We start from the raw sequence: 24,726 nt of genomic DNA, 5'->3' as shown, positions 1-24,726 counted from the left end.
AATCATTTAAACCCCCCCCTCATGGTTACGTTATATGTGAACGACCCCGGCCCTTTTCATGATGTTCTCTGAAAAAGGAAAAAACGTGCCTTGAATTTTTCTTTGAGTTTCAGGATGAGCAGCGCCAGATTCATAAACTCATTCCTTTATCCCGACTTCTCATCTACTCCTGACATCAGATTCGTATTTAATCCATTTAATGCCGACTCAAACGATTCCAGTTCCACATTGTCTTCAGACGAAGACGAAGACGTTGTAATATTATCATGTGAAAAGGACAAATTTGGAGATGAAACTTTACATCAAATTTATGCCAGCCAATCCATAATCCCAAAGAGTCGAGAGGAAATCATAGGAACTGAACAGAACTCGTTTTTAGAGACAGATAAAACCCCGCCAGTGAAAGAAACTGTTCCAGAAAATGCAGAGAGATTATTTCCACGAGTCTCATTCACTACACAGATATCTTCAGACACAACCACTTCGCCCTTGGATGACATGGATTTAATAGATATAATCTTGAAACATGGTGTACATCGCGAACTGAAATCCTTGGCATTCAGAAAGGAATGTGTCCAGGAACCACCTAGTTTATCTCCAGTAAGCGAATGTATCGATGATAACATGACTTTGCCGAGCAACAAGATGCTGCATTTCGATATGAACGTCCTTGATAAGATAAGGATGGTTTCTTTGGGCTGTTTCATGGGTAAACATGTGGACAACACGTGTGTCTTGCCGTTAGACGGACTAACATGTTCTGTGCATCTGCTCTATTCTGAACAGAAAAACAAAACTTTCATCATTTCTAGCAAACTGTATGCAACACTTGATCTCGTAACATCTCAGCTGATGGTTATTAATGACGATGCAAAGGATATTGGGGAACCGATTGGTGTGGCTTTAGCCAGTTATATTCTGAGTGAAAATACGCCTATATTCATCCTGGAGCAAGTAAAGTCTACGTTTAAAGTATTGTTTACTAGATCTAAAATTGAATTTTTTACATTCATCGACGTTATGTCAGAAAATTTGATGCTCGAATGTTTTGAGTACGGATCAAATAGTCCCATGCTTTTTAATATTGTTGATGGAAATCGCTGAAATAGAACGGATTCCTTTCTTTTTTAACGAAAATATGTCATGATGTTTTAATTAATTTGTCAGAATTTCATTAGTACTGAGTAGTTGTATCCCTTGTTCAATAATAACGAAAATTAAATTATACCAATCACCATTCGTCAACAACGTTCAATGCAAAAAGGTGAAAACGGAATGATAGAGGAGAAAAAGTCAGATGTCAACGTTAGATCGGTCCTTTGCGCGGTTTGCGTTTACGTAAGGCGCTAAACGTTTCATGCTATTAAATTTGTAGCCGTGATTGTTTTATTTACAATTTATTTTATATAAATTAAACAAATTATCTGATTTGGGTTCGCTGATAATGGATAAGATGGCACATTGATTGACGATGTCAACCCTTCCATATTGTTGTTATGCATAGCAGAGCAATGATCTTGTCAAGCCGATTTTTTGATATGAACTAAAGGAAAATTTAAACGGTTAAAAAATATCGGGGAACATGCCATTGCATGTTCCCCAATATTTTGTTGGCGCCAATGAGCTATGAGCGCTTCCTAGTTTTGTATGATTTAATTTTAACTTTATATAAAATGTTTGGCAGATCTCGGGTTAAAAAGATTAACGAATAGGGATCTGGGATACCAACAAATAGTTCCAGTCTTTATACTGTTATAGCGGTTGTAATATTAAAATTAAATTTTGGTACTTTAGGGTTTGCGTTAGGACTACTTAAAGAAAGTGTAAAGGCTGGTCAGTGGTCATCCAATGCTAGGGGTACAGTTGCTACACCTTGCACAATATGCAGCGTGTATTGTATGCAGTAGCAATACACATCCCGTGTGCACTCGAAGCTAGTGCATGGAACGAATAACTTTGCAGAGTACAACGTGCACGTGTTCAAGACGCGCGCATGGCTAATTAAATATTAATTATTTCAGACCACACCAAAATAGAATTTCTAGTTGTTTACCTGAACTTCCGTCGATTTTGCAATAAACTCTCTTTGTGTCCTTAGTCTCATAATTGTGCTTTCTTATAAATATAATAATGGATCGTTCACATATTACGTAATCACTTTTGGACAGTTTTTGGGATTTTAAAGCCTCTTCCCCTCTCCGTAATCAGTTTTACACATAGCTATTGTGTCAAAATTACACTAGCGTTATCATTTGGAAACCCCCCTCCCCCCTCGGCTGATTACGTAATATGTGAAGGACCCCTATAAGTCGAAATTACGAACTTTGGATTCCAGATTCGATTTTAGTATTGACATTTGACGAACTTTATTATTTTTTATGTGTTATGTTTTGATTACATTTCATTTTAAAATTAAAATCCAGTAATATTTAATAATAATAAAAAATTGAAATTTAATAACACCGCTTTTAAGATAAAACTTATAGTGATACTAATATACTGCACTCTGCAGTAGTTACAAGTTACATACTTTCGTACGCAATTATTACGATCTAACACTAACAGTTAACAGTAACACAACCATTTGCAGATTCAACCGAAAAAATGGAAAAGTATGGCACGTTTATACGACTAAAGTTTTGATTGATCATGATATGACCTTACATCGACTGAAATATGCAATAACAGTTCATCATATTCACAAAAGAAATATTTTCTAACGAAATCAGAAATACATCTAATCGGGATAATATGAAAGTCCTATCGCCAAAAAACACCATATTAGCTCAAATCCCGCTTTCACCTGCCAGGAAAATAGTTAAATCCGTATGTGGTACTGGTAATGGAGCCGTGGTTACTACTCCACAGAAGATGAAGCGATCAAAATTTGAAATTCGCCTGAAGAATCTTTTATTACGCAAAGAATTTAATGAAATTTTCTATGAAAAGACTGTGATTGATATTCATCATATTATTGTTGTTAACTGGAAAATATTTGAATATGAAATTTTGGAGAGAAATGGGCTTTGGGGTCGTAGCCGTCGTTTTTCAACGTTTAATAGGGAGGTTATCGTACAAGGATATCAGAAAGTCAAATTCCAGAGTTCTGAGTTTAGTCAGAAAGTGTTGATATACTTGAGATCGGTGGAGTCGGAACCAGATATTCTGCGATCCCATATACCTTGCTTTATTCCAGCAGCGGAAATTAGGAAGAAACAAGCTTCTCTAAATACCGATTCAAGATTCAGAGTCAAGTTGCAATCGCGGAACCAGAAGCGCACTCGGAATTGTACTACTGATAAATTAACGACCAAAAGTGTGTCAAAGACGGGTTCAACTACAACTGATTGTCCATTTCCGATTGGAAAGATCTCTGATAATTCATCATTACGTATGACTCAAGCGTCAGATTTAACCCCATGCTCTCTAGAGTTAACCATAGATCAGTCAAACAAGGGAATTCTAAAACCTTCCAGGAAGAGAAAGATCAGCGAAATGTCCTCTCCAGATAAAATCCACAGCAGTATGTACCTTGATCGGCTTAAGTTCGTTGCGACCCAGAAAGTTGTCGAATCACTAGTCGACGAGCACATTCAAAGTTTACTCGAGATGGTTCTAAATGATACCATCGGAGTCGACGATAGAAACAAAGAGGATATTTTGCTTTGGAATCCTGCAATGATGTATGAAAAACAAGTTGTACGATACCTCAAGGAATGGACAAATTTTTCAGATCTGAAACGAGGCGAAGAGGTCGGTCACTCTCTTCAAACAATGAATACAAGACAGCCCGATATTGAAACTGCTCTCGCAAAATTGGCTGAATCAGAGTACAATGTAGAGAAGGCGTTGCAAAAACAAAAATTAGGAAAATATACAATTTTTGTAAATGAGGACGATATCAATCAGGACACGGAAACTGGGCGAATTGCTGACAGTAAACCTAAACAACTGATACAATTCAAACACGATCAAAGTAAAATTACCGACCTAAGGTCTTGGACCGCGAAAATGAAGCTCAACTTCGAGAAGGGGCTTATTCTTTTCGGGGAAGATGTCAATAAAATACTCAAACATTTCCAGTGCTTCGAGCACCTCAAACCAATACAGCTGGATTTGTATTTTTATTCAGGTGAACGTCAGGAATTTATCAGCAGTCCAGAGAGCTCTAAAAAGATTGTAGACATCCTCGATCGAACACCACTGAAACACCTACAGAAGATCGAATTCTTTGAATTGGGCAAGGATTGGGCCAAGATGAGGCAAAACATTTTCAGCAGCAGCAGCGAGAGTGACGATTCTGTTTACATTGAGGTAAAGCAAACCAACAAGTTTGGCAGGACCATAAAAACGATGCAACAGAAAAGGAAGAGACCTAAACGGTTGCCTGATAGATTTATAAACTTTCAGATGTAGTTGTAAGCAAATAATTTCAAAATAAAAATCTTTTATGGATTGTTTCCACGATCACTCGATCAGACTAGCTGTTAATATACTAAGACAGATGTGGATTCTAGTGTGAAAGTGGGACATATTTTTTTTGAAACGTGGCAGCAATTAACCAATCAGCTTTCTCTATTGACCAATTAAACACCAAAATCACTGTCATGTGTTCAAAATAATATGCTTCAGCTCCCCACCAGAATCCACATCCATAGGATAGATAGATACTATCATGATGTAATTGCAATTGATAAAATTTTCTTTTGTTATAAGTTGCTTAAAAATATAATTTATTTTACGATAAATCTTATCAAATATTTCACCATTGTTGTTTTTGTAGTCATCGTTATATTATTATGATAGGGGAACTATCATTTAAGGTAAAAATAAAGGCTTAATTCTAACTCTAAGAGGAACTAAAATAAAGATTCGCGATATAAAATATCATAACATCGATGCAAATACATAACAAATTATCGTAGGGAATTAAATTTAAATAATATATTGATTCAATTGTTGAGGTTCACGTCTAAGAAAATCCCAGTCCTAACACGTTTCGTAAAGCTATCTCTACAGCCTGCCTATACATATGGACTATAAGACAATAAAAACTGATGCAGGTATTCAGGGCCATGTCGATTGCGAAAGTCATCCAACAATTCTAACTTTGTACACTTTTTAAGACTTTTAACTGTTCCTTCCCGATTTTTCAAAATGATTAGCAGTAAGCCATGTTACTTCGATGTCAGAAACTAATCTCAATACTCGTCGAATTCAGTATTTTTCTTCGCTCATTGGACTGCTTCCAGAGCACAGTTTGATAAGAACTCAACCTTTACTGTTCTTCCTCTGTTTTTTTAGAAGAGCAGTGACTTTCTCAATTTCGCTGGCGGCGCGTCTCTTTCTAGAGCAGGAAGATGTTAAACCCGCCGTTACAAGTGCCTCGTCCAAGTTCAGTCCCATGATATCCGTGTCAGCAAATAGATCGTCCTCGTTTTCTGTATCTTCCGTGGCAGCTGGTGTCTGATCTCCAACAAGCGTCTCCTTCTGAATAGTAGTGCGCATGAGTCAGAGTGATTACTGGATTTGGTACAAGCAGATCGACTAGGCAACGCCTAGGCCCAAAATTTATCTACAAGATCCTCTTGATAAGCAGTACACCGTTTGTTAGTGGACAGTGGTAAATATACACAAAGAAATAAAAAGCGGTATGATGATTAACTACAGAGGTTTAGGCAACTATTAACTAACAGTAAAATGGTAAAGATAACAAACCCGATGTTTTAGAGCTTGAATATCAAACTGTAGGGTTTCCTGTGCTATCTTGAGCTCCAGAAGAAACAGGATATCGTTCCTAAGTTCGTTAAACTGCCCCGTGATCTCCTCTGTTGGCATAGGTGACACACCCACTTCTAATTGAGTCAAGATTTGCTCTACCAACTTAGACTTCTTCAGACCGACCTGGACATTGTTTCAAGTTATATCAATGACTCACGAAAAACAGACAGATATTATAGTGATCAGATTTCAGTGCTCAGAGTTCATACATTTCTCAGTTCCTATTGCAAAGGGACCTCTAAGATAGTGGTGCATTACAAAAGAACACCGTACCACTGAACACCACAATATCATAATTATGGTGACCAAGTTTAATTTATACGATCGGCGGAAATTAAAGCACGTACTTGGAGAGCTTGTTTGGTTTTAGCACTTCTCAAACTAACTCCAGCGTTCAGAGGCTTATCTTGAATCCTCCACGACCGTGTCTCTTCTTCCTTCTTCTTGGTAGCGGAGGCCTTTTTCTTCTTGTTTGATGGTCCAGTCTCGGTCAGCTGATCAGCAGCTTTTATCAACCGCTGTAGGTCCTGTAAAATTAGTGATGATAAACAACAATTTGACATTTTAAATGGCGCGCGCTATATCTCCACCGAAAGCACATCCAATTTGCTTTATTCTGAACTATTAGTTGACATGGGTCGACCAAAATTAAACGGGAAATCGTTTAAGGTCACTTTCGGGGCACCTCGACAAAAGCTACACACGCTATTGTGCTGTTTACGGAGAAATAAGACAATAGTGTTTTTGAGCTTGTTATTCTATTTCAAAAGTATTCGAAGTGATTTATATAAGTGCATATTATATTGATTCTTAATATATACACTGCAAAAGATTTAATCTCGATTCGCGAAGTTTGAAAGAAGTTACTACAATGCGCGCAATTTGGGGAGTTGGAGATATAAACTGCGCCTTTTTAAATATCATACTAGGTCGAACTAAGTTCTAGTTTGAATTTCAAATTTATTCTTCAGTTTGAGAAGTCTTGACAAGTCTATACTACTACTAGCTAGCAGCAAAAGGTACCTGTTGTTTCTTTTCTCTCTCTTTTCTACGGATTTCAATCTTCCTGAGTTCTTCGATCAGGTATTCTTCTTCCTCCACTTCTTCTCTAGTTCTACTGTACAGCTTCTCTAATTGCTCCTGGGTATTTTTTCTTGTTATCACTCCTTTCATAATACGATTATCATAATATGATTATTGCCAATGCCACGATAAATGCTATTCGGTTTTACTTCTAATTTGAATCGAACAAGTGTAATTATTTTAAACAGGAAATTTAATTCTAGGGGGTTCTAACTTCTAATGTAATTTATGTTATGAGAAAAAATAAACTGAAGAGATTCCTTATCTGACCTTTCGTAAACGTTCATGGTCTGCATCGTAGAGAGGACGCTTTGGTTTCTCGGATTCAGAATCTCTGAGCTTATCAAGTCTGTATTGGATACTGTAGTAACGGTCTTTCAGGTCCTCCACTGATCTTGTACCGTGTCTGGTATATAGTATGTTAGTGTTATATTTTATTATATAAAAGCATGAATATTTAAGATGTGGCATACATATATTTGTATCATATTGGAATAAAATAAAACTGCGATGAGATTGTTAAATTGAAGCCAAAAATAAAGTGCAATCCGTGCAGTTAGTATCAGGATTGGTCGCCAAAATAATTATTAAATAATTAAAAAGGATCACAATTTAAATTAAAATAGCTCACATATGTTTATCCCAACGGTCCTGCATAACAACAAATCTGAGGTCGAACTTGTTGGCAAGTTCAATGAGATGGTCAGTATTTGCTCGAGTCCAACCAGGCTGCTGCAGGACACCATTGTACTGTTCATCTGTGTACATCAGTATCTATCAGGGTAGACTTTGATTAAAAGGATCAGAAATGGTACTGGGCGATGAGTCTGATGTTGGCAAGGAGATATGGTTTAAAACGTGACAGTAGACAATTATAGATATGTACATTTACAGTGTGTACAGTGTGCCCCTCTTTAAAGATATTAGAGGAATGTTAGTCGAATATTTACATAACTCACTTCACGCTTGACGGAGTATTTGGCAAATGGGTAATCACTTGAGGTGTCGTCGCATCGTTTCCAATGCAGAAGAGAAAGATTATCACTTCGTGCTGAGTTCTTGAACGGTTTCCACTGCCAAGATCTGACCTGCGGTGGGAAAATTTAGGATCATGCTTACGGTGTGCAAAATAAAGGTACACATTTTGCCCATTGCCCAATAATTGTACTCTTTACTTTGATCTTTTGATTAAAAACCTTCGTTACAGATACTATCCTGAGATCAGATTAACTAGACTATTTCCTAATAACAGACTAAAAATTATGGTTCCCCACAATCAGTCCAATTAGCATGATCTTGTTATCAGTCGTTGTAAGGCACCCAGTGAGCTAATTGAGATCCCACGCCTAGAAGCCCACCTCAGAGGATATCTCATGAGCCTGATTGGGCTGCTAACAAGGTTGTGTCTGGGTCACGTGACCGGCCACCCAACCCACCTTGTTTGCGTGAACCAGCATGAGATATCGACTGGGAGCTGCCTAATCAAGTCACCTGACACTGCAATTATTAGCTTGACGAGCGTCATTAGACCCGGCTTGTAAGGTGCACACACCCTCCTAGTTAACATATTGTATAAATACTCTGATCACTAGCTCAGTGTATCCAGTTCCATCTCTTCTTGTAGTATCAAATAATCTCACCACTTCTACCATGATTAATTTCGAACCTTGCAATCCTCCTCTCGTGGACCCACTGTTCCTGAGCTGTATCACTCTAGGATCTGATACAACCCCCAAACCCCGGATATACCTTCAACAGGATCTCAAGATATCACTACCTCTGGAAACTTATACCAAAACATTTCCTCTCCGGCCTATAGCTATCAGACCTGATGTGAAGTCTACCTCTCCACCAAGAAACCTGTCAGACCAGGCTGCTCCCAACGTCACCATCTCCCCTCCTCAACAACCAGGTCACTTGTTAGACTCCCACAGATGTGTTTCTCCTAGAACCTCACCAAACTTTCCAAGAAAAGCATCCAGACTCCTCCCTGTCTCCTCTCCTACTGATCGTGCCGGTCCTATTCAATCTAATGAAACTTCTCCTCGCAATTTTATCCCTTCAAACCTACCCGATAAGATTTCTCCTAATCTGAAGATATCTCCTAATCTAAATAAATTCAACAGAGCCAGTCCTTATTCTTCAAAAACATCGCCCAACTCCACACCCGACGTCAACAAATCGGAAAAACGACGGAATGAACGACAGGGAATCTCAGAGACTCAATTCTCTATCCTGAAGGATTGGTTTGGGAGATACACTTACCTGACCATAGAGAACAGAAAAATAGTCAGCCAGGAAACTGGACTTCCAGAAAAGACAGTTATGTACTGGTTCCAGAATCAGAGACGCAAAGTGAAGCGACATATTTCTCAGAACTCTACTAAATAATGTTGTATTCTAGAACTAATATTGGTGTGAATTTTACATATTTTATTTGAATTTACAATTACTTCATAAATGATTATTTACAATAACAGTTGTCAAATTTAGTCGTTAAGTGGAATCTACAGTATTTCCAAGATACACAGATACACCACCCATCAGCGGCTCAAACTCGCTGGTGTGGGGTGTTCAACACAATGTGATGGCCCTGTTAAAGCTTAACGAACTTCAACAAAGGTGACATAGGTAGGATATGTACATTGTACGGCTGTTCTCACTGAAGCCCAATTCTGACTGAATCCTCCTTGAACGACTCTTTATTAAGTTGCCCAATGCCCAGTGATAAATTTTAGTGAACACGTCATGTTTCATACCTGTGGTTCGTTAGATAATTGGATTTACAAAATTTCGCATTTGGGTTAGAAATCTTATCAGAAGGATTAAGCGACTTCAAATCAAATCAAAATCAAATCAAATCGCTTATCTATAAAAAAACCCAGAGATGTAAGAAAATCTTAGTTGGGAGCCATAGTGAATGCCACCTCATCAGTAATTGTCCAATCACCAGGGTACACATGCTATTCGTCACAAGTAAAATCTCTGCCTTTATAACCAGGTCAGCAAGTTGGAAAACTCATTTGTAATTAATATTATTCTTCAGTTGTAAGACTCGATTAGATTAGCAGGTACAACGTGTCGCAGAATGTGACTGAGTTCTGCTCCCCTAACTGTCCCGTTTGACCTAATTTTGTATACAGTGTAGTTCAAATAACCCCTGGACTCCAACTTATTATACCTTACTGCGGACGATCCAATTTTTTTCGAATTATCAAATCCTAAATGTACATTTGGGTCGGCGCAAACAGCTATTGCGCCCATACTTTTAGCCGCTCACGACTCACATTTTTCATTATCTAGGAACGTCTGACTTTTTCTGAGCGACGATCAGTATATTTTTATATTTTTCACATATCAGCAATTTCACCGCCTAATTCTCGGTCGATCATCATCATTTTCACCAACCAAATATTTTCAGCAATGAAACTCATAATCGCACAACTGTTCGCACTAGTGGTGGTAATCGCAGCGAACAGTGAAACAGACGAACTCTTGGCTCGGAAGCGGGACGACAACGTCGGCGACCTAAAGGATTTGCTGATGGCGTCCATGCAGAACACAATAGCCCTCACAGAAGTTGTCGTTCAGCAGACCCAGAAGATAAGCGACATGATGCTGTCTCTAAGTGCAGCAAGGATTGATATACAGGGGTTAAAGCTGAAAGTGGAAAAGAATGAGGTGTACGATGCAGCAATGGCCAGTAAGATATCCGAACTAGAAGACGAAGTGAAAGCCCTGAAGGGGGATCTCAACAATGGAGCAAGCGTGACCGTGCTTAATGGAGAGGAGGAGAATGGTGACCCAAAATGTGCTAAAGTTTGCAGCGGAACAACTGGTCGAACAACTACTGACTGGGCCGAAACCAGCGGAACCACTGGGGTTTACAAGGAGGTGGATATAAGCGGCTGCGGGTTTGTAAAGATACCAACTATCACAACTTCAATTGAGGGTTCCGGGTCTCACTGGGAAATTACAGGAACATCTGCCGTGTATAATGCCAAAATCGGATCATTCAGCACTTACATTGCGGCAAACAGGCCTAACACTCGGAAAGGATTTGTTGAAGCCAGGTTTTGGAATGTAGAATGGATTGCAGTTGGATTTACGTGCTAAGCTTGGACAATCAATTTTGTTAACAGCTATATTTCCAGTTTATTTGGACTGTAATTCTTTTTTTGAAATTTTTTGAATGATTTCAAACATGCCGTGAAAATAAAACTATTTATTTCCCAAATGTGAAATTGGTAAAAGACTGTTACTGGTAAAATTGTAGTATACTCAAATAAGTAAAAGTTTGACAACCAATCATTGTTTTTAATCTTGTCCATCTTACTTTAAGCTTCACTGTTTCAGTGCGTAACTGTTGCATAAATTTTAAAATTGTAAACTGTTACTGTCTCTCATGACACAGTATGCAGTAGCCCAGGCCAGACTCTATTCAAGAAAATACAAATTTTAAAAAGAAGCGTTAAAAAAATTGACAACCGTAAGGCGTAAGACTTTGAGATATACTGGTGTAATCAAAAATTTGAGTTGCAAACAATTAATAAAAATAATGTCCAGATATAATAGAAAAAACTGAGTCTACAAAAAATAGGCGTGAACTATCTGAATCTATGCTTGGTGTAGCTTGTTGAGATAGTATAGAAATTCTGGTTCCTATAGTTGGGAATGAGGTTCACAGATCGCCCTCTAAAACTTACAAGGAAATATTTCCTGTAGATCCTTGGTATATAGGCAACATTTGACATTTGACAGAGCATTGTGTGGAGTGAGCTATGTGCCCATCCTTGGAGAACCCGGCGAATGTCCTTGCTGTACTGCAGTGTTAAACAAGGAACTGAAACCGAGGGGTTCCGTTCAGGCCCTTCACACTTTGTTTCTGTCTAGTTCTAATGTACCGTCACAATAGTGACTTTAATATAATGACAGTCCCAGATGTACAATTCGCACTTGTGAGCGATTTCTTGTGAGTTAACTCTTAGTGGTGTTGTCACAAGCTGACTCCTCAAGATGCTGTCGGAGGTGATCAATGATACCGTACGTCAGTTCAACTCCGTAAAACTGTTCTGCAAATAATACAACACGGCTGAGTTCGAACAGAATTAAGTCATTCCGGCTTTAAATCCTAAAACTTATTCGAATCTCAGCTCTGACTTACTGAGCATGGCAGCGGATAGTTCATCAAAGGCGTCACAAAACCGCTCATCGTGGTAAAGTTGAAAGTGGTTGACTATCCCCTCCGTTATATTCGCACCAACAAAATTACCTGAAAATGTGAAAATAGTAATATTCAAGTACCTATCACTGGTCTGACTGGTGAAATGAATTGGCAAAATCTTCTTAACCGTATTAAGATAAAAAAGTCATTACATTTACAATTGATAAATTAATAATGTTTAAATCTAATGAATTTCTCATCTTAAAACACCTTTGTCAATCTAATAAAATTTATAAATTGGAATTGTACTCACGCAATATTTCCCAGCTTGTTGTGAGCTGTCCAAAGAGATCCTCTGTGAATATCTTGTTGTAGTACGGCGATGTATATAACACATCCCACCGAGTGATGTTCTTAAACTTCCGGGCACCGTCTAGCTGGGACTGCGTACTTCTTAGCTCTCCTTTGATCGTCTCCAGTTGCTCTTGCGTAGAGTTCAATCGAGCAGAGGTTGTATCCAATTTGTCTTCAGTCTTGTTCAATTGTGAAGAGCAGGTTTCCAGGAGATCCTCGCTTCTATTAAATTGCCGTCTGACTGTCTGTAGTTGCTCTTCTGTTGAGTTCCGCTCAGCAGTTGCAGTTTCCAGATGACCTCTGACTGTGTCCAGTTCTGCTTGTGATGCATTAAAGCGACCAGTTTCAGTCTCAAGTTTATCCTCAGTCCCATTCAACTGTGCAGTTACAGTTTCAAACTGACCGGTGAGAGTTTCGAGCTGTTTCTTTACCATCCGCAGCTCTGTCTCTGTTTCATTCAGCTCTGTCTCTGTTTCATTCAGCCGTCCAATAGCATCAGCCAGACTCGCTTGTGTCTCCCATGTTTGTTTACAACCTGTATCACTATCCTTCACAGATCCACTCCTAGACTTCTTCAGAATGTCCTCCCATCGTAATAATCTTGTCTCAGAAAGTTCATCAAGGTCAAAACACAAGCCATCATCAGCTATCTTCTTTATTGTAGCAGCACTCAACACCTCGGCAAACATATTATACTGGTAAAGCTCCCCACCAAAGACCCGACCAGAACTAGTAGAATAAGAGCTAGAGGGTCTACCAAACCACAACTGTCCGCCCGTGGTAAGTGACCTCCCTGATGATGTCTGGTCTGTTCCTATAAGTTCACCATTCAGATACAGGTTACCTGTTCTTGAAGACAGAGACCAGGTCAGACAGAGACTAAACCATTGGCCAGCAGGTGTGACAAACTTACTTCGTGCGCTATCCAGACCAGCATCATTTACTACATAAGTGTAATACCCATTAGCTGTCATATAAAGATCAGATCCAGCAGAGCTGTAGTACTGTACTACTGTAGGGTAGGAGGAGGTGTAGATACGCTTTATCCACATGCACGTAGAGAACGAGTTGCGGAAGGGGGACATATCAAAACTAAATGTCACATAGTCACTGGTGCTAGTACCAAAATGTAGGGCATTATACCCTTTATCATCTTCATTAGACTGGACGAACAAAGTAGCACGACAAACCTTACGCAGCTGGCACAATCCTTAAACCGGATAACTAGGCTGCATATTATGATGCTCATTCCTTAATTCATTTGCTGTTCAGATATCGTTCAGCCTTCACAACGCTCGTAAGACAAATGAGTCTAATTATGGTATTATAGATAAGGTTTCTTTATTGTAAAGTGCCTATCAATCTGTATTTTTTAAAGTTTTGTACAGTACTTTGTTTCCAAAAGATGACGTGTGGTAAAATGAATCAATTATTTGTTTATTACAGTCGGACCTCTCAATACCGTGCCTCTCTATACCAGGTACCTCGATATACCGGACTTCTTTATTGCCCTTAACTTTTAGTCGATTAGCTTTAGCCCGTGTTTGGCCAGTTCGTGCAAAAAATGCGATTGATCAGAGTTCGCATCGCATTTGGTGGTGATGTGGGTACTAATCAGGTTGCATTCCCTCGCAATACGACACAAAACGTGCATAAAGGCCCCTAAAGAGACACAACGAAAGCAAATAGAGATAACGAAAGCAAATAGAGATTTAAACGTAAGCAACCTATTTTGAATAAGCAGCAGAGAAGATTAGGTAAACGAACAAATTTGAAACTCACTGCGATGACTGATAGTGGTATTGAAACTCAAAATTGTGCTGCCATCACTCTCCAATGACAAAACAGAGCTGTCACGTGGGGGTCTTTCCGGAAATGTTATTGGTCGACAAACGTATTCAAGCAGTAGCTTATCGCAACTACGGCAACAGATAAATATATGATAATACAAGATAGCGAGCTTATCGGAACTGCTATACCTAATACTAATATCAGGTGTGTATTTTTGGAATTACGATTTCCAGAATACGTGATGACACAGTCGCAACGTTGACACCCTGAGGGGTCCGTTTTGACGGGCCAGGCCGATTCATATTTTAATGTGTAATATATTGAGAACAGCCGCTATCGAGTATTATTGAGTGTTATCTTGGATTTATCAGAGACTGTAGTACTACGATCAAGGATCGATCGGGACCACTTATTTCAAGAACAAAAGAAAATGTTAAATTCTGTGCATATCATTCGTGAATAATAGCCCAAGGAACACCTGTGCCAGTGACAGGTCTTCGGTATGGCCAATCTTTTTCAAAGTACTTAATACCTTTTTTGGGTTTATTAAGTTAAAGTTTACCTGTAATTACATGTAAACTTTGGCGCGCAATATCTCAGCAACCCTTGTTCAACCAATAATTACAGTGTCAGGTGACTTAATTAGGCAGCTCCCAGTCGATATCTCATGCTGGTTCACGCAAACAAGGTGGGTTGGGTGGCCGGTCACGTGACCCATGTTAGCAGCCCAATCAGGCTCATGAGATATCCTCTGAGATGGGCTTCTAGGCATGTTTTGGACCACCTGAAATGTAGAGTAATGCTAGACATTGAAGGAATACAAGGAATACAAGGAATACAAGGAATACAAATTTAAAATCTTAAGCTACAATAGTAACTGTTAAGATAATAACAATATCATAAGATTTGAATTTATTATATTAATATAACTTAAACTAAAGTGAAACATAAAGATTTTGACAAAAAATATTTTGTTTACAATCGCCTTGGTAATGCTGTAATGCTTGAGCCAGGCCACTTTGCACTCGTTGTTGCGCGAAAAGAAACAAAAGCGCTGGTACAGTGATTTTCAGTGTTCATGTACTGGCCAGAGAGTCGACGAATTTCTTGCGGTTGTTAAAACACGTAGTGGCAAATCTAGCAACGACTCTCGTGAGGTGGACTTGACTTTCATTCGTGATTAATTCAATGATTTCACTGTTGTTGCTGATGAATTTGAGCACGTTTGCTCCAGGGATGACAGTGTAAACAGAACAAGATGACGCAGATGGTTTGATTGAATTTGATATGATTGATTGGATCTTGTCTAGGACTTTTCGCCTCGATGCAGCGTTAAGATCACAATGGTTAAGGAAGTGATCTTCATTCTCAATAATACCAGAACCTAAGACTATATTGCACCAGGAGCATATTCGCTCATCGCGAGGAGTTTGATTATATCGGCCAAGTTCAATTTCGAGTCGATGTGCACTGATCCGCAGTCTTGTGATATTAGCACGGTCTGCATATTTAATGACACTGTCTAGGTAATACTCTTTGTTAAATTTGGATTTTAGGTCACGATAGAATTCTAATTTCCGAGAAGTGTTGATACAGGACCCCCAATATTCTCTAAAGCAACTTTTCAAAGTTTTAGTAATGACGTGTGGTGTGAATATTTTACTCCCGATGGGTTGTGTTGATTGCGGAGGAATTCGTTTCTTGAAACCGTTGTGAATAAGAAAGTCCTCTTTTGGTGGTTTTGCGATACTCGGGTTACTTTCGAAAATTGACTTGGAGTGATTGTTTTTGAGTGTGCGGTAGGCTGTGACATGATCGGTAGAGAAACATGGGTCTAGCGCGAGGACAGGCTCCAAACCTCTGTACCAGTCCAATTTCCTGTTCATCTGTTCTTTGAAAGCTAAGGATACAAGGGAGTTATCTTTGAGATTTTTCAAGCGTTGGGTATATTTGAGAGTGAGGTTAATACATTTATAGATTAATGGGTAGCGGCCTGACTCACCCCAGACGCCTGCGTTACTGGTTTTACGATTTACACCCAGTGACCATTTAAGAAAGTGAAGGTGAACTTTTTCGCTGTTCAGAAGACTAATTTTCTTGAGGATACTAGTTTGAAATTTTGTTTTTGTGTCGGGATCCATATTGAGATCGACTTGTTTTGTTATGTGTTTTATGATAGCCATATTAGGTGTGTAAATAGGCGCTCCGTAAAGAACGATAGGTTTAATAAGAGCGTCAAAGAGTGTTGTTAGAGAACGGAATGATAATTTGGATTTGTTTACTGAGCTTTTCATGCCATAAAGTGCACGCATGGCTTTCTTTTTGAGCTCAGTTCGGGCATTTGTGAATGTGCCGGATTTGTGTATTTCGATTCCTAGATAACAGTATGACTCGACTTCTTCTAACAAGTGATTACCTATTTTGAGGGGAACCGGCTGATAATTATCGAAGCGGGAATTAAATTTCATGAGTTTAGTTTTATCTGCATTAATTTCGACGCCCCATTCCAAGCAGAAATTGTTCAAAGCATCGAGTTGCTTTTGGAGGGTTTTGGGGTCCAGTGCCAAGAGTATCTGATCATCTGCCCATAGTAAGTGACTGATAAGTTGGTTCATTAGTTTTGGACAGTTATCAAATTCTAGTCGAGGGGAAAGATCTCTAATGTATATTTTAAAAAGATCAGGGGAAAGTGGATGACCCTGTTCAGTTCCTTTATTGATATCAAATTTTTCGCTGACAAATCCAGATAGCTTTATCTGGCCAGTGGAATTTTTATACATATGTTTAAGAACATTAAATGTTATTGTGTAATTTTCAATTTGATGCGCAGTTATGTGATCTTAAGGCCTAAGGGGGCCGGGGGGGGGGGGTCTTCATAAAAATTCTCTCGAAATTGACTTTATAGTTGTTTCTGGTAGAAGGGAGTGATATCTACCAGCTGCTTTTGGTCCCATGGAAAAATATTGTTCCTAGCCGAAATTATCGCCGGTCTAAGGTCAGCGCTTATGTGTAATTGTATTGCGCGAGCGATTTTCAATCGCAAATTCTGAAAATCGAGTCTCAAAATCTATCTTCTCCTACATTTGAGCAATCACCCTAAAACTTTCAGGATATGTTCTGGGGACCATTTAGAAGATTTGATCGAGCGAAAATTTTGAGACTGCAGTAACAAACAAAGTTAGACCTTGAGTTAGTTTGATGTTTTCAAACTGATAATTGTTAGATTGGTATGGAATTCTTCAAGGTCCTGCTCAGACCACTCAAATTTGATTCTGTATAACATTTGAATGGCTGATATAATATATATATGTACTTTGGCTGCAGATGAAGTGGTTAACCGATTTTGTATTTCAAATTGAAAATGTTATGATTTCAAACTCTCTTTCTTAACCCGAAAGAAGAACGTAAAATTCCATTTAACGAGTTTATTCACAAATATATAAAATTCCCTAACAAAATAATCAACAAATTATATCATGATGTTAGCAAGTATTCTGTCGCTTCACTTTCCGTCTCTGATTCTGGAACCAGTACATTACAGTCTTCTCAGGAAGTCCAGTTTCCTGGCTGACTATTTTTCTGTTCTCTATCGTCAGGTAAGTGTATCTCCCAAACCAATCCTTAAGTATAGCGAATTGAGTCTCTGAGATGCCCTGCCGTTCGTTCCGTCGTCTTTCCGATTTAGTGGCATTGGGCGTGGTGTTGGACGATGTCTTTGAAGGATAAGGACTGGCTCTGACGGATTTCTTTAGATTAGGAGATATCTTCAGATTAGGAGAAATCTTATCGGGTAGGTTTGAGGGGATAAAATTGCCAGGAGAAGTATCGTAAATGGGAGTGAGAGTATCACAAGGAGAGGAGATAGGCGGAATTCTATTGTTTCTGATATTTGGTGAGGTTCTAGGAGAAACACATCTGTTGGTGTCTAACAAGTGGCCAGGTTGTTGAGGAGGGGAGATGGTGACGTTGGGAGCAGCCTGGTCTGACAGGTTTCTTGGTGGAGAGGTAGACTTCACATCAGGTCTGATAGCTATAGGCCGGAGAGGAAATGTTTTGGTATAAGTTTCCAGAGGTAGTGATATCTTGAGGTCCTGTTGAAGGTATATCCGGGGTTTGGGGGTTGTATCAGATCCTAGAGTAATACAGCTCAGGAACAGTGGGTCCACGAGAGGAGGATTGCAAGGTTCGAAATTGATCATGGTAGAAGTGGTGAGATTATTTGATATTACAAGATGAGATGGAACTGGATACACTGAGCTAGTGATCAGAGTATTTATACAATATGTTAACTAGGAGGGTGTGTGCACCTTACAAGACGGGTCTAATGACGCTCGTCAAGCTAATAATTGCAGTGTCAGGTGACTTGATTAGGCAGCTCCCAGTCGATATCTCATGCTGGTTCACGCAAACAAGGTGGGTTGGGTGGCCGGTCACGTGACCCAGACACAACCTTGTTAGCAGCCCAATCAGGCTCATGAGATATCCTCTGAGATGGGCTTCTAGGTGTGGGAACTCAATCAGCTCACTGGGTGCCTTACAACGACTGATAACAAGATCATGCTAATTGGACTACTTGTGGGGGATCGTAATTTGTAGTCTGGGGGGCCGGGTCACAAAACAAAATAACACAACAAATTAAGCGAATTTCATCAACGTATAACCTAAATAGTATGTAAGGGGAGAGGAAAATCAGGGTGCGTGAAATTACTATAGTTTAGCAAGGCAAAGTCTGCTATAAAAATAGTGTACAATTGCTCGATGAGGTCTTGATCTAACTCAGAGAGCCAATTCTTCGCGAACAAAGTTGATTTCTGGTGACGCGGATCTTGAGATTCATCATAAGAGCCCAGCAGAGAGGTATCAGATGCGTTAATTTTCGTCAAAACCTCTTCACCAAGGCTACTAGAATGTTCTAAAGGAACAATAAAATCATACACTGCATGTCTCAAACATAGGTGATCAGTTTGAGGGATGAAATGAGCATTTACCTTACGTACACCATACCACTTGACTAACCACCTAGCAAACTCTTCAAAGGTTGGATAAAGTTCTCTCAACAACGTACGGTTTTTTATACCCCTGATTTGCCGAACAACCGACATACCAATAAACCTGAGAGAGGGTCCCTGGGTATTCTCATCGGACAATTTGTCCCGGAACCCTGAGACTAAACGAGTCCAGGGGTTGCGGACCACTGCGAAACTGAATGCTTTTTGAAAGTCTGAACTGGTGTACTGATCGGGGACTCTGTTCATCCGGTACTCGTACGAAACCTTCCCGTGAACCCAGTTTACAGTGGATGGATTTGGTTTTTTCGTCAACTTTCCTTCGGCCCGGAGTAGGGCGACGATCCAGTTGGTGCAGCCAGTTTTTGGGATACCAGTGAAAATAGCGTTAATGTTAGGAAAGTAGTACGTTCTAGGTCCACATTCTCTCCATTTTTCAGTCATAGGGTATTCCATATCTAACAAAGCCATTGTCTTCTTCATTTGAGAAGCGGCCCAATCCTGGCGAGGAGGTTTTAGATTTAGACTGTTTGAGTCATGAAAATCCAGGTCAGTAATATTTTGTTGAGAGATTGAGTCCCGCTTCTTCTCAACTCTACTTTCCACTGAAACCCCTGATCCTCGCACTTGAGCTCCAGTGTCTACAATAAGTACCACAGATGATTTGTCACCAAAATTCCCCTCCTTTAAAAAGTAGACGAGGGTAATGGCGTAAAGAAGGAGTAGGAAAAAGATGACCGTCTTTTGAACTGACATAATGTCATGATTCATTCTTAAGAGCGGCACTGAAATTATAGTAACATTCACAGCCGTAATCAACAATATTTAGAATACTGAGGGTCACTGTGACCCTCAGTTATTAAATTGTATTTATGAACATATAACTAACAATGTTAAAGAACTATCGCGATGAGGGAGTACATTGTACAATGAAAATACGCTCACTTCTCAGTAAACATTAACACTTAACAGTTTGAAGATTAGAGATGTTAATTTAGTTTGTTGAGAAAAGAAGGGGACGAATATCGAATATCGCTGAAAGAGCAAATATCGCAAGGACTATCTTTCGATTTTTAACTGTAACAGATGGACCATCTTCTACCATTACTGCAATTCAACGAATAAGATAACCACACAAACGGTAGAGTTGTGCGCACACAAACTCAACAAAGTGGAATGATTTTGTCAATTTACAGTCTGCACTCCTTTTCATGTGATGAGCACCACGCAACTTTACTACAGGTTAACAGCACACATTATCGGACCCATTTTCAATTGAAATAGTAAGTCAGCAGTACACTTCACTGCGAGCCACATTTGACGTGTACTTTTGCGCTTTCCGTTTGTCGCAGTATTAAGCTTAACGCAAGCTCAGTATATATAAAAGTACAATTAATGTACTTGTAATGTGTACTTGTAATGTGCTTGTCCCCAATCTCGTATCCGGAAATAATTTAACAGTTTAACCCAGTTGCATCTTTAATCATTACTTTAATCATTACTCATCACAGCGTTACTCGGACTCCTTTACAAATCTTGAAATTTCCTATTACCGGATGTTCAAAATGGTAACTTTCATAATTTTATTAATTATTACAAAGAAAATTCGCCGAAAACCTGTACAAGTGACTGATTGTAAACAAAATTAGGGACACCGAAACACCAGATGACCATTAAACTGGCCAGAAAACTGGCCAGTAAACTGGTCATAGCAATTTTATTGGGCCCTAAAAATTTATAAATTAGATACAAATTAATTAGAAATTAGTATGTATACGATATAGTGTATGTACAGTATTTCGAAACCATCAAAATTCACGGTAGATTTTACTAACCTTCCTATTTCCGAACAGTTGTTTCATATGTCGCAGTCCTTTATCGTTTGATTTTTGAAGAGGGGGAGGGTCCAGATCGTTTGTGGTGCCAAGCAAAGCAAACACTTCTCTGTGCATCCCTGAAATGCAGATTGAAGTTATTAAAACCAAACTGTATTCACCTTAAAGAGTAAATTTATCCGCTGAATCAATCTAAGACATGGAATCTGACATAAGAAATGGCCAGCACGATGTAACCGATCTATTTGATGAAATTGCCAAGTTTAGATACAAAAGAGGAATATTCAGGACAAAAATGCAAACCAGTTGGCCGCTTAGCTGGTTCCGTTCTCTTCTTTTTATTACTCCTCTCCATCGAGCCCTGCCTACTCAGGCTCAGGATATCTCTGATGTCGTTACTCGCCATTTTTCTAGCGTAAATTCAGGTTACATATTCAGTTTAGATAGTATGTATTGATATACACGTGTACTATAGAAATCTTTTGATGTAATTAGTTTGAAACACATTGAAATTAAAAATGTTTAGCCAGTATATCATGCAAAATTTTATTTCAAAACAGAACAATAATACATCCAAGATTTATCAACGTAAGTCAAGTCAGTTACATTAAATTCCTTCTAAAATTCATATTTATCTCTGTGCTAAACTAAGAAATATATTATTTATGTGCTTTAATATGCTAAACATAAACAAATTAGTTAAATAGATTCTCGGAGTATTATTGTACAAAATTACTTCTAAACATCCACGATCGCTATGAAATCGTGCACTTTTTTAGCCGATGTAAATTGGAAGCTCTTCGACTGAATCACAAATTTGTGTCAATATGTCGAGTTTAATTAAGCTATAAAAATCTTCACAGAACAAAACCCGCAGTTGAGTAGCTGGCAATGTAATGAAAACCAAAATAATACAACTTGATAATATGTTACTTTAGCTCAGGTTGCCAAATGACGGATTACAAGAAGAAACAAAATTGTATAACATCAAAAACTTATATTTACATGATATCATTAAATGTAACTGAAGGTCTACATTTGGCGACCAAAATTAAAAGCTTACAAGTCAAGACTATACTACCCATTATGTGAATTGTAATTTTTGATTTAATAAAAATACAACGCAATTTTGATACAATATGTTAATGACAAAGTCATTTCTGGGGTTTTTAAAACTAGTTATCCGAAGAGAAGTTCCAATATTATCACCAGGGAATTGACGAAGATGAGGGGAACTGAAAATAGGTTGTGGTGAGAGTTAGGTTTCAGAAAGCACATCAATATTCGAGACTACTTATGATTATTCGAATTATCTAAAACTGGGGTGGCGACTGGTCAACTTACTTCTCATCAGTGTTCTGACACTGGAAATCAACTCTATCAGCCGCGTTTTAACCCCGGGTGCCTCACCGTATGAAAACTGGTCTGTACTAGCATTGGACGACCACCCAACTGAAGGAAGAAAACAAATGGTTAAACATTGTCTGCATTTCACATTAGGCGCAATAGCATGATTCATTATTATCTAAACACATGTTTATTAGGGAGGACTAGGATGAGAGTAGCAACTTACTTTTACTAAGAAATCTTTCTTCGTTAAGGATAGCGAGTGCGTTGATCAGGAGTACTCCAGCTTCAATAAGACTGTATATTCCGAAACCCATACTAACTATAACGGGAATTGTCCAATTAGATTAATTAGATCTTTCGACTTTCGCTTGTTTTTATTCAAAGGATCTTGTATAAGATAAAGAAGTATTGAGGATTTATTATCACAAATAATGAAGTAAAAACTCACTTCTGCAGATATTCAGTGCATTTTATGAAGAGTCGCAAAAAAATTTTCATTACAACCTATTCTTTGGAGGTCAAGATATTTGAGTTTAACTTTTTTAAATCGACCTGGACTGAACGAAGAAAACGTCATTGTATTTATAAGTCGATTCTGACATTAAATGTTTTAGCAATTTAATGGTAAAAATCTTTCATTGAAATCTTTCAATCATCATAAACCACTTTCACTATCATATTATAAACCTTTCAATATACGAAACAAATCACAACATAAAAACAGAAAATATAGTCAGAGAACTTACGTCAAGCAAACATAACGTCAGATATCCTTTAGTTAAAGTAGATAAAAAGGAAAGTACACGAAAATCAGCTTAAATTTCATCACCGATGCGATTCTTTGATATTTTTTAGTAACTTACACCTTTCAAAGCAAACAACAAAATCAAGTATGAACTTGCTATGCTGTAACATAACCCTTGCATAACCATATATTTTCACCAGTGAAAATGCTGTAATATTAGTTGCCTCAAATAACCCCCTAAAAAATCTCCCACAAAAATCACGGTTTCCTTAAAAAGTCTGGCAGTTCTTCCGAATTATCATCATTCGTGAGAGCTGATGACAAAGGATCGAAGAAACTTTGACTTTTCGAGCTTGGTTCCGAAGCAGTCTTCTTCGGATGAATGTGTGTCTTCTTCAAAGTGTTCGATGTGAGGGAGAAATCGTTGAAAAGATCCAGAGTTTCGAGGTCAGCCGGAGGGAGAGGAGGTGCTGCGACTGAGCTGGTTACTGACGCTGTTTCTTGGGAACTGGAATCCACTCTCTCCCTAGCTTCCTCTGTTGCTATTTGGATATCTGAGGTAGTAGTATTGTAATGGAGATGGTCATGTTACTCATTTGGAGGAGAGTTGTTATTTATATTAGCACCTTATTCTTACTATCGCCAGTAAAATTCAATGCTTGTTTATCAATTTAATATTTATCAATTTAATATTTATCAATTTAATATTTATCAATATAACATTTATCAATTTAATATTTTAATGTCGAAGCGTGTACTAAATGTTAGAATTTATTTTTATATTTATATTAGCATATTATACAATAGCGATAAGTAAAGTGAACAGGTACAAACCGGATAAGTCAGTGTCGCCATTTTCAGAAGATTGTATCGACGGACTGTCGGCGGCTGGCGAGCCTAAAATACACCCCAAACTGACATTCCCTTTTAAAATATCTCGAACCTGTAAAGGTTTCTTTTTATAAATTAGTCACTTCTACCCAAGAGGCGGTTGGTGGCTTACAAACTTGATCACATAGGTCTCGGGCATGAGAACAGAACGTGGTTTTTGCCTTCCCATGGCATGATGGAAAAAATACGTGTATGTTATCAGTCAACAACCAAAGTCGAAATAAATGTATTGAGGTTAAACTTTTAAGCTCATCTTCCGGGTCTATCTTAAAGTGAATGACCTTTGTTATTTCTACAAAACGCGCGAGGTGAACTTACGTTTCCCGTACTGCACATTTATTAGTCGAATGACTTTGCGCAGTCCAGCAGTCATTATTTATAGTGTGACAGTGCCAATTTATGACACATTCTTTGCTAACGTGGATGCATGTGGGTAATGTAGCGAAAGGTTTTTGAGTCAAACCTGTTTGAGTCCCGCAAGTGACACCATGAGCTTATCTTCGTGATCTGTTTCTTCTTCGCACATATCGCAAATGGTACCCTGTAGATCATCCAAGAGGGAGTCTAATCTATCGGAACAATATGCCTGAACCCTCTTACATTCTGTCAGCTCAGGCACTTCTGATGATACTTCTACTGGCCTGAAATTTCAAAATCAATAAACAAATAAAACATATTCATAGCAGCTGCAAATAACAGACTCATAACGCAAAGTTCCAGTAGTCA

The 24,726-nt window shown here is 38.5% G+C and overlaps 5 protein-coding genes across 5 annotated transcripts in view; 1 reads left to right on the top strand and 4 right to left on the bottom strand.

Moving 5' to 3' along the window:
• Window positions 1-5,271: 5,271 nt before the first annotated feature.
• Window positions 5,272-8,321, bottom strand: LOC134815504 (DNA methyltransferase 1-associated protein 1-like). Its single transcript, XM_063824043.1, has 8 exons — window positions 8,301-8,321; window positions 7,824-7,952; window positions 7,496-7,638; window positions 7,135-7,270; window positions 6,805-6,921; window positions 6,129-6,308; window positions 5,719-5,904; window positions 5,272-5,490 (listed from the first exon to the last, which is right to left on the bottom strand). The coding sequence occupies exons 1-8, from the start codon at window positions 8,319-8,321 to the stop codon at window positions 5,272-5,274; spliced, it is 1,131 nt and encodes a 376-aa protein (XP_063680113.1).
• A 155-nt stretch (window positions 8,322-8,476) lies between these two features.
• On the top strand, window positions 8,477-9,255 carry LOC134815503 (zinc finger homeobox protein 2-like). The gene has a single exon (XM_063824041.1). The coding sequence runs from the start codon at window positions 8,515-8,517 to the stop codon at window positions 9,253-9,255; it is 741 nt and encodes a 246-aa protein (XP_063680111.1). The 5' UTR covers window positions 8,477-8,514.
• A 2,070-nt stretch (window positions 9,256-11,325) lies between these two features.
• On the bottom strand, window positions 11,326-13,546 carry LOC134816137 (uncharacterized). The gene is made up of 3 exons (XM_063824904.1): window positions 12,342-13,546; window positions 12,029-12,136; window positions 11,326-11,936 (listed from the first exon to the last, which is right to left on the bottom strand). Exons 1-3 carry the CDS (start codon window positions 13,465-13,467, stop codon window positions 11,842-11,844), a joined length of 1,329 nt encoding a protein of 442 aa, XP_063680974.1. The 5' UTR covers window positions 13,468-13,546; the 3' UTR covers window positions 11,326-11,841.
• A 4,109-nt stretch (window positions 13,547-17,655) lies between these two features.
• Window positions 17,656-18,372, bottom strand: LOC134816140 (homeobox protein ceh-31-like). The gene has a single exon (XM_063824907.1). It carries the CDS (start codon window positions 18,370-18,372, stop codon window positions 17,656-17,658), a length of 717 nt encoding a protein of 238 aa, XP_063680977.1.
• A 4,215-nt stretch (window positions 18,373-22,587) lies between these two features.
• Window positions 22,588-24,726, bottom strand: part of LOC134816132 (deoxyribose-phosphate aldolase-like) — a 77,511-nt gene continuing 75,372 nt past the window's right edge. The window contains exons 12-14 of the mRNA XM_063824897.1: window positions 24,464-24,641; window positions 23,944-24,052; window positions 22,588-23,663 (exon numbers count right to left, since the gene is read on the bottom strand). Of these exons, the coding sequence (XP_063680967.1) occupies window positions 23,368-23,663; window positions 23,944-24,052; window positions 24,464-24,641 (583 nt within the window). The 3' untranslated portion in view covers window positions 22,588-23,367. The remainder of the gene's footprint in view (window positions 23,664-23,943; window positions 24,053-24,463; window positions 24,642-24,726) is intronic.

This window comes from Bolinopsis microptera, chromosome 5 (assembly GCF_026151205.1).
Source record: "Bolinopsis microptera isolate Bmic1 chromosome 5, MBARI_Bmic_1.0, whole genome shotgun sequence".
Lineage (NCBI taxonomy): Eukaryota > Metazoa > Ctenophora > Tentaculata > Lobata > Bolinopsidae > Bolinopsis > Bolinopsis microptera.
The sequence above is the reverse complement of the archived record's forward strand: the minus strand, read 5'-3'. Positions and strand labels throughout refer to the sequence as shown.